Genomic DNA, 9,548 nt, shown 5'->3' with positions numbered 1-9,548 from the left:
GGGATTTGAACCCGCCACCTTAGGTGTACATGGCTGGCGCCTTAGCCAGCTGAGCTATAGGCGCCGAGCCAAAAAATAGAAAAATTAGTGGGCATGGTGTCCTGCACCTATAGTTCCAGCTTTTCCAGAGGCTGAGGCAGAAGGGTCACTTAAACCCAAGAATTTGAGATTGCAGGGAGCTATGGTGACACCACTGCACTCTAGCTCAGGTAACAGAGTGAGACATTGTGTCAATGAAAGAAACAAAAACCAAAAACAGGCCTGGTGCCAGAGTTCATGCCCATAATCCTAGCCTTCTGGGAGGCTGAGGTGAGTGTAATACTGGAGCTTAGGATTTTGAGACCAGCTTGAGCAATAGGGAGACCCCCGTCTCTACTAAAAATGAAAAAACTAGCTGCATGTCGTGGAGTGTGCACCCACTGGGGAAGCTGAGGCTAGGACTACCTGAGTCTAGTTTAACAGCACAGCACCCTACCTTGGACAACAGAGTGAGATTCTCTGTTGAGAATGATCCTTGCCCCAAACCCCAAATGATTCTTGCCTCCCAATATTCACTACTGGTGTGGTTCCCTCTCTTTGAGTATGGGTAGGACCTGTGACTTGATTTCAACCAATACAATGGAGTAAGGGCTGATTATATTGCATAAAAGAGTGGAACCGTCTTGCTAGGAGATTTTATCTCTCTTTTGCTGGCCTGGGAGAAGTAAGCTGCCATGTTGTGAACTGCCATATGGAGAGGCACATCTGGCAAAGAATTGAAGGCAGTGTCTTGCTGTTAGCTAACGAGAAACAGGCCTTCAATGCTGCAGCCTGTAAGGAATCTGAATACTGCCAATAACCACAGAAGCTTGGAACCAAATCCTCATCCAGTCAAACCTCAGATGAGGAGGCATCCCTGGCAGACAAGCTCATTATAATTTTGTGAGACCCTGAGCACAGGACCAAGTGAATTCGTGCCCAGAATCCTGACTCACTAAGACTGTTAGATGATAGATTTGTGTTGTTTTAGGACATTATGTTTGTGACAAAAGATAGCAAATACAGTTGTTTGCTTATTCATACCCTTTAGTGTCAAGATGAAAGGACTCAGTCCCAGCTACTTGGGAGGCTGAGGCAAGAGAATCCCTTAAGCCCAAGAGTTTGAGGTTGCTGTGAGCTGTGACACCAGAGCACTCTACTGAGGGCAACATAGTGAGACTCCGTCTTAAAAATAAATAAATAGGCTCGGCGCCTGTAGCTCAAGCGGCTAAGGCACCAGCCACGTACACTAGAGCTGGTAGGTTCAAATCCAGCCCAGGCCTGCCAAACAACAATGACAACTACAACCAAAAAATAGCTGGGTGTTGTGGCTGGTACCTCTAGTTCCAGCTACTTGGGAGGCTGAGGCAAGAGAATCCCTTAAGCCCAGGAGTTGGAGGTTGCTGTGAGCTGTGATGCCATGGCACTCTACCCAGGGTGACAGCTTGAGGCTCTGTCTCAAAAAAAATAAATGAATAGGTGGCGCCTGTGGCTCAAAGGACTAGGGTACTTGCTCCATATGCCGGGGGTGGTGGGTTTAAACCCAGCCCCGGCCAAAAAAAAATAATAAAATAAATGAATAAATAATAAATAAATAAAAACTCCCAATCAGTGGTCAGGGTTGAGAATTGTTGCCTTTGAAATAGTCTTTGAAAAAAACTTTGTGGAAAAGAAAGACCCAGTTGAAAAAACATCCTGTTGTGTATGATTCTCTGGCTTCATCCATCTCCTTGGTAACCCTGAAATTGACCCTGAGAGGAAATATCCAAATTACCAGGTATCTGAGCAACATTCATTTCTCTCCTCTTAACCAAAATAAAGCCATGAACATCAGATAAAGCTGAAAACGCTACCTGTTTTCAATGCAAAGTGGTCTTCAACCAAGACAAGAAATTTTAAGTTGGGTGGCGCCTGTGACTCAGTGAGTAGGGCCCTGGCCCCATATACTGAGGGTGGCAGGTTTGAACCTGGCCCCAGTCAAACTGCAACAACAAAAAAAATAGCCAGATGTTGTGGCAGATGCCTGTAGTCTCACCTACTCAGGAGGCTGAGGCAAGAGAATCTTCTAAGCCCTTCTAACAGCCCAAGAGTTGTGGAGGTTGCTGTGAGCTGTGACACCACAGCACCCTACTAAGGACGCTGAGACTTAGTGAGACTGTCTCCAAAAAGAAAAAAAAGAAGTTGATAAACTGTAACCTGTGAGTTCAGATCTGTTCTAGTGTGTAAATAAGCTATATTGCTTATCTGTTGATTCTCTGCTGTTTTGCTTGCCAAATTAGTATATGCAATCACTCTGCAGAATAACTGAGCATTTCTGGCTGGGCACCAAAAACAAGCAGTAGGTACTCCATATAATTTATTGACTTTATTTTCCTTCCTTAAACCTCTTCCTAAAGAAATGACTGCAATGACTAAAGGGATGTCTCCTCATTTGAGGCTTGACTGGATAAGGATTTGGCTCCAAGCTTCTGTGGTTATTGGCAGTATTCAGATTGTTTCTATCTCCTTTGCATTTTAGAATAACATATTTAGCTAAAATCAGAGATTCTGCTTTGCCTTGGCCTCTGGTAGAAAGAAAATTTTCTGTCCAAACTGAAAAGTAGGCTCTTTTATTAATTTGTCTTTCTTCCTTACTCCTTATTTCTAGTCCAAACTTATTTTTCAGGAGAAATGTTTTAAGAACCCAAATAATAGTGAGTTTCTGATTAAGAGTCCGGCTAGCTTCATTCTCTAGGCTTTAACATAACCTTCCAAGAGATGCAGAGGGTGCCCCAATCAATGGAGAAAAGCCTGCTGAACTTGCCAAGTGGGTTCTTGGCTTCCCATGGGGAAGAATTCTAGCATGAGCTGTAATAGAAGTAATGGCCTGAAAGGGGGTAAAATGTTTTACAAGCTGTCTTCTTTTTTAAAATCTTAACCTTTTTAGGAATTAAGACCTGTACACCCCCTCGCCCCCGCAGGCCAGTAATCCCAGGGGCAGGAGAATGTCCTTTGCTCTTTGTACCAGACAAAATGGTTGAAAGTTCTTTGAAGGAGAAGGGATGGATCAGAACCATCAAGTATAGTTAAAAACCTGAAGCTGAAAATTCTTCCTTTAGAAACTCTGTTTCTGCTTATAGTTAAGATGTTTGGCGGCTCGGCGCTTGTGGCTCAAGAGGCTAAGGTGCCAGCCACATACACCTGAGCTGGCGGGTTGGAATCCAGCCCGGCCCGCCAAACAACAATGACGGCTGCAACCAAAAAATAGCCGGGCGGCCGTTGTGGCGGGTGCCTGTAGTCCTAGCTACTTGGGAGGCGGAAGCAGGAGAATCGCTTGAGTCCAGGAGTTGGAGGTTGTTGTGAGCTGTGATGTTACCGCACACTCTACCCAGGGGACAGCTTGAGCCTCTGTTTCAAAAAAACAAACAAATAACAAAAAAACGATGTTGGTAGGTTGCTCAGCGCCAGAGGCTGTGGTGGTGAGCGAACTCCACCCAGGTCTGCTAAACAACAATGACAACTGCATCAAAAAAAAAAAATAGCCAGGTGTTGTGGCAGGCGCCCAAGCCCAAGAGTTGGAGGTTGCTGTGAGTGAGACTCTGTTAAAAAAAAAAAAGAAAGAAAGAAAGAAAAGAAAAGGCCGGGCGCGGTGGTGCACTCCTGTAATTTTAATCTTAGCACTCTGGGAGCTCGAGGCGGGTGGATTGCTTGAGCTCACGAGTTTGAGACCAGCCTGAGCAAAAGTGAGACACATCCCCCACCCCCACCTCTACTAAAAATAGAAAAATTGAGGCAAGATCGCTTGAGCCTGAGTTAGAGGTTGCTGTGAGCTATGACGGCACGGCACTCTACCCAGAACGACAGTTTGAGAGTCTGTCTCAAAAAATAGATTTTGGTACTTTAAGACAGGCGTCTGAAACTCATTTGCCAAAACATTAATAAACTTTCCTTCTCCTGAAACTACCCGTTCTTCTGATGTGGCCTCTGAAGGCCTTGGACAAATGCCAAACTCTCAGTAACAGAGCCAACTAGTGACAGTTTGAGATACAGACAGTAGATCCTACTCCACAGAGACTAGAAGTCTTCTTGAGCAGAATGATCCCTTGTGGCGCAATGGTAACGTTTTTTTTCTTTTTTGAGACAGTCTCATTCCGTGGCTTCATAGCTCATGGCAATCTCAAACTCCCGGGCTCAAGGGATCTTCTTGCCTCAGCCTCCTTTGTGGCTAAGACTACAGACGTCAGCCACAAGGCCTGGCTAATTTTTCTATTTTTAGTAGAGACAGGATCTGGCTCGCGCTCAGCCTTTGCCATCTTTTCTGTTGTACGGAAAATGGAGAAGGAGTTCTCTGGGGCCTCTTTTATAAGGGCACTAAGTCTTTCCACCAGAAGAATCACGCGCATGCGCACTAAGAGTCTAAGGAGCAAGCACGCCACAGGCATCCTGCGCAAGGCCCGGCAGCGCCTACAGTCCTCGGGGACCGCCGGGCTCCGCCCCGTTTCCTCATTCCCGCTGGGTTTCTCCCGCCCTCTCCGGCTTGGCGGGTCGCGGCTGCGCGCGCAGGGCTTGGGCCGGCGCTGGAGGGAAGGGGAAGCGACGGGTAAGGAGGGCCTACGTCCGGTTTGCGTCCGCGAGGGAGCTGGGAACTTAGGCGCGCTCTGGTTCTCAGGGACCCTGGGGACAAGCGTCAGAGGAGCCTCTGGAACTGTTTTTCTCCGCGCCTTTCCTCTGCCTCAGGCGGCCCTCTGACAGTTGTGTCGCCCTCTGCGGAGCTGCGTGTGGTGCGGACGACTCCGGCGTCTCCTTTTCTGGCTTCCACTGGGGGATCCGGCGGTCGTGACCCCAGCCCTCTCGCTGTCCCTTCAGTTGTGTGAGATCCCTTCCCTGACCTTTAGGTAGCACCAGAATTAGTATCCACCTTTAGTATCGCAGCAGGTTGGAGGTAGCTTTCTGGGTCCCGCCCCCAACTCAATTAAGGACAAAGAGCCTCGGGTTTTTTGACGCTGGTCCCGGGATTCTTTCTGACACCCTTTGCGGAAGCAATTTGCAGGTGCTCTTGGCGGTGAATTCAAAGCCGCCAAACTTAGGTCCGTCTTAGTGCTTGTGGATATTTCCACCGTTTCCGAATGATCTGCTTTTCAAGTTTGGGACGCTTGAAGCACTACCCTTACATCCCTACGTAGTGTCCCAGAATTTTGCTCTTTCCCTCTGGAAATATGGTCACTCCACATATGGCCTTTTGGAATGACAATCGTTCTCTACTGGCAATGGAATAGCATTACAAATACTGAGGGGCAAAAGACTAGGATTTGTGGGCAGCGTCTGTGGCTCAGTGAGTAGGGCGGCGGCCCTGATATACCAAGGATGGCGGGTTCAAGCCCCGGCCAAACTGCAACAAAAAATAGCCGGGCGTTGTGGCGGGTGCCTGTAGTCCCAGCTACTCTGGAGGCTGAGGCAAGAGAATCGCCTAAGCCCAAAAGCTGGAGTTTGCTGTGAGCTGTGACGCCATGGCACTATACTGAGGGTGACAAAGTGAGACTCTGTTTTCAAAAAAAAAAAAAGACTAGGATTTCTCCTGGTTGCTACCAGTGAACTTGTTCTTGTAGCACGGAGGAGCAATTTAGAGCAATTTAGCTTAGTGGATGTGCTGGATGCTTTGAAGTGCGCACACTGAGGAGGTACCTTGTAGCTAAACCACTGGGGTCCAAAAGTTGCAGACAGAGATCTGATACAGGAAAAAACAAAAAACAACATTTAATTGCATCTGCAGGTCACATTTCTGTGAAGGGACAAATACACAGAATATTTGCTTTTTCCCCTTTTTTATTATTTTAATTAACATAATTATACATATTTATGGAGTATAGTGTGATATTTTGAAACATGTATACAATATGTAAAGATCGAATCAGGGTAATTTAGTATATTCATCACCTCAAACGCTGTTTGCTTTTACTTGCCGGTTAAATGTAATACGTAGACATTCCGTACATAGTGATGTGAAGTTTTAGCAGCTCACCTTAGAACCTCAATCAAATTTCTCGCTGAGCTAATTCCTAGTCATGATAATCAGCCTAATGACTTTGACTTTGATAAGTTTGCATGCTATAAACTTAATCATTTGTTCTAACATCATCCCACGCCATTTCTTTCTGTCTTATTACTAATTCTTGATGTCTAGGTTACAAAACCTTAATCATAAATTTCCACTGTGCTTCATCTCCATATTTCTTAATGGGACAGGATCTCATAGTTTTTAAAAGTTAGATTGCTGAAGCTATAGGCTTTTCAATGGGATTTTATTACCTTATAACTCATGCTCCTGAATAATCAAATATCAGTTCTGAAATATGATTATTGTTGTGTTACTCTTCATGAACCTATAAAGGCTCAGGTGCTTAGGTTTCAAGGGTCTTTCTTCCTAATTTGACGTAACGATTCCTATGCAATTGATATTGTAGAAAAAGTTCTGGATTTATAGAAGGCCTGGATTCAGATACTGAGATTGTCACACTAACCCTTAATCCTTGGGGAAACTTTGAGCTTCAGTTTCCTTCTCTGTCCTTTTAGATAAGTTTTTTTTTTTTTAAGAGACAGAGTATCACTTTGTTGCCCTCATTACAGTGCTGTGGTATCACAGCTCACAGCAACCTCTGGCTCTTGGCTTGGCCAGTTCTCTTGCCCCTGCCTCCCAAGTAGCCGGGACTGTAGGCACCCACCACAGCACCTGGCTATTTTTTTTGTTGCAGTTTGGCTGGGGCTGGGCTGGAACCTGCCACCCTCAGGTATATGGGGCTGGCGCCCTACCCACTGAGCCAAAGGTGCTGCTCAGATTTTTTTTTCTTAGCTCTTAATTATTTTGAGAATTACAATTGACATAATATGTGGAAAAGCTAACAGTTAAAGAAACAAACAAAAAACCTAGGCCAGCACAGTGGCTCACGCCTGTAATTTTAACACTCTGGGAAGCCAAGGCAGGTGGATTGCCTGAGCTCACCGGTTTAAGACCAGCCTAAACCAGAGGAAGAGCTGTCTCTTTAAAAAAAAAAAAGCCAGACGTCCTGGGCGCCTATAGTCCCAGCTACGAAGGAAGCTGAGGCAAGAGAATCATTAAACCCAAGAGTTTGAGGTTGCTATGAGCTGTGATGCTAGGGCACTCTACCAAGGGTGACAAAGTGATACTCTGAAGAAAAAAACCCTAAGCTATTACTCTTATTTCTCAGTTTACTGATTTTACAAACATTTGGAAACCTAATACATTTCAGATACTGGTGCTATAGCTATGAAAGATAGTCTCTGCCCTTAAGGTACTGTTTTTCAGCTTTCTGTGTGTGTGTGTGAGGGAGAGAGAGAGAGATGTGTATATTCTTGGAGTAGGGTGAGAGGATGTATGACAAGGTAGAGTAAAATATGGGTTGTAAAATGACTAAATGTAGGGTGAGCAACAAACTCAAAGGAGAGCAGAGCTGGGTTGGGTTCCTGCAGGAAATTATATTGAAGGATTTTAAGCAGACAAATTGATCACAATTGCTTTTTGAAAATTCATTTGGCTGAGATATGTGCTTCCTTGCTGTAGTGAACAGAAACTTTCTGCCTTTGTGCCTTTTTTTCCTTTACTCTCCACAAAGGACTTACGACCTTTTCTCATGCCATAATACTCTTTACCTTTTAGTATCCAGTTCAGGTCTTATTTCTTCTGTGAAACATCTTTCAATTATTTTTACCCCCCACTACTTCCTTCTCTGAAACCATATTGGAAACAGTATCACACAGTTAATACTTTTCTTCTGTGTGTTTTATGTCTCTAAATGGATTGTAAGTATAGGGAATGTTTCTTGTATATGTGAATGGAAGACATGTTCAATACAAAAATTTGTTGCTTGGTCTCTCTTTATTTTGTTTTTCAGGGTAGGAGTAGATTATGTGCAACGGTTTTTTAAATTAATCTATCATCATCATGGCTAATGAGGGCTGTCTGAATGCTTGTGATAGTCCTTTCTCATCAGATAAACATGCACAACTCATGTTGGCCCAGATCAATAAAATGAGAAATGAATACCATTTTTGTGATGTTCAGCTACAAGTTGGGAAGGAAACTTTTCAAGTTCATCGACTGGTTTTGGCTGCCAGTAGTCCTTACTTTGCAGCTTTGTTCACAGGAGGAATGAAAGAGTCCTCAAAAGATGTTGTACAGATTCTAGGAATTGAAGCTGGAATCTTTCAGGTACTTCTAGATTTCATTTACACAGGTATGTTACATGAGCCTGTTGCTTTAAGTGAATAATGATGCCATTACATATACAGTGCTGTGGGAATATAAATTGATCTAATTTATCTAGAAGGTAATTTAGTGACATGTTATTATGAGACTGAAAAATTTATATCTTTAGATCCTGGACTCCTTTTCTAGGAATCTGAAGGAATTTACTAGTGATGAAAGTAAATATTGCTAAGGCGCCAGCCACATACACCTGAGCTGGCGGGTTCGAATTCAGCCCGGGCCCACCAAACAACAATGATGGCTGCAACCAAAAAAATAGCTGGGTGTTGTGGCGGGCACCTGTAGTCCCAGGTACTTGGGAGGCAGAGGTGGGAGATTCACTTGAGACCAGGAGTTGGAGGTTGCTGTGAGCTGTGATGCCATGGCACTTCACCCAGGGCAATAGCTTGAGGCTCTGTCTCAAAAAAGAAAGTAAATATTTATATACTAGGATTTTATTATAACAGTGTTTATAATATATAATTAGATATAATCTTATTATCTATCTGTAGCTTATGTGGTTATATGAACTATAATACATATATATACAGAGAGTACCAACATATGTATACACATTTTCAGAAAGGGAAAAATTATATTAAAATTGTAATAATATATACCACAACAAAAAATACAAGCTATGTTTGAGCACCTTTTATAATTGCAGAAAGCAAATGTGACTTGAGTATTGCAATTTTAATATAGTTTTTCTTTTTTTAAGATGTACATGCATATTTTGACACTCTCTGTATATAACAGAATATTTCCTTCTTTTTTTTTTTCGAGACAGAGTTTCACTTTGTTGCCCTTGTTAGAGTTCTACAGTGTCACAGCTCATAGAAACTTCAAACTCTTGGGCTTAAGTGATTCTCTTACTTCAGCCTCCCAAGTAGCTGGGACTATAGGCGCCTGCCACAGGCCTGGCTATTTTTATTTTTTGCTTGTTGTTGTTGTTTGGCAGGCCCGGTCTGGAGTGGAACTCACCAACTCTGGAGTATGTGGTTGACACCCTAGCCGCTGAGCTACAGGCACCCAGCCTATAACAGAATATTTCTTAGATCTCACAAATGTAGGCTCGGCCCCTGTGGCTCAACCAGCTAAGGCGCCAGCCACATGCACCTGAGCTGGTGGGTTTGAATCCAGCCTGGACCCACCAAACAACAATAATGGCTGCAACCAAAAAATAGCCAGGCCTTGTGGCAGGCACCTGTAGTCCCAGCTACTTGGGAGGCAGAGGCAGGAGACTCGCTTGAGCCCAGGAGTTGGAGGTTGCTGTGAGCTGTGATGCTAC

At 44.1% G+C, this 9,548-nt stretch overlaps 1 protein-coding gene across 6 annotated transcripts in view; it reads left to right on the top strand.

Annotated features, from left to right (window-relative positions):
* The first annotated feature begins 4,491 nt into the window (after positions 1-4,491).
* Positions 4,492-9,548, top strand: part of IPP (intracisternal A particle-promoted polypeptide) — a 45,422-nt gene continuing 40,365 nt past the window's right edge. For 3 of the 6 annotated variants that reach the window (XM_023507856.1, XM_023507855.1, XM_023507852.1), the window contains exons 1-2: positions 4,492-4,597; positions 7,905-8,246. In XM_023507856.1, the coding sequence (XP_023363624.1) occupies positions 7,955-8,246 (292 nt within the window). In that variant the 5' untranslated portion in view covers positions 4,492-4,597; positions 7,905-7,954. Of the gene's footprint in view, positions 4,598-4,631; positions 5,085-7,155; positions 8,247-9,548 lie in introns of those variants that run through there. The other 3 variants (XM_023507854.1, XM_023507853.1, XM_012812493.2) reach the window with 3 other exon arrangements.

Source organism: Otolemur garnettii, unplaced genomic scaffold, assembly GCF_000181295.1.
Source record: "Otolemur garnettii isolate 467f Iridium unplaced genomic scaffold, OtoGar3 scaffold00210, whole genome shotgun sequence".
NCBI classification, from domain to species: Eukaryota; Metazoa; Chordata; class Mammalia; order Primates; family Galagidae; genus Otolemur; species Otolemur garnettii.
The sequence above is the reverse complement of the archived record's forward strand: the minus strand, read 5'-3'. Positions and strand labels throughout refer to the sequence as shown.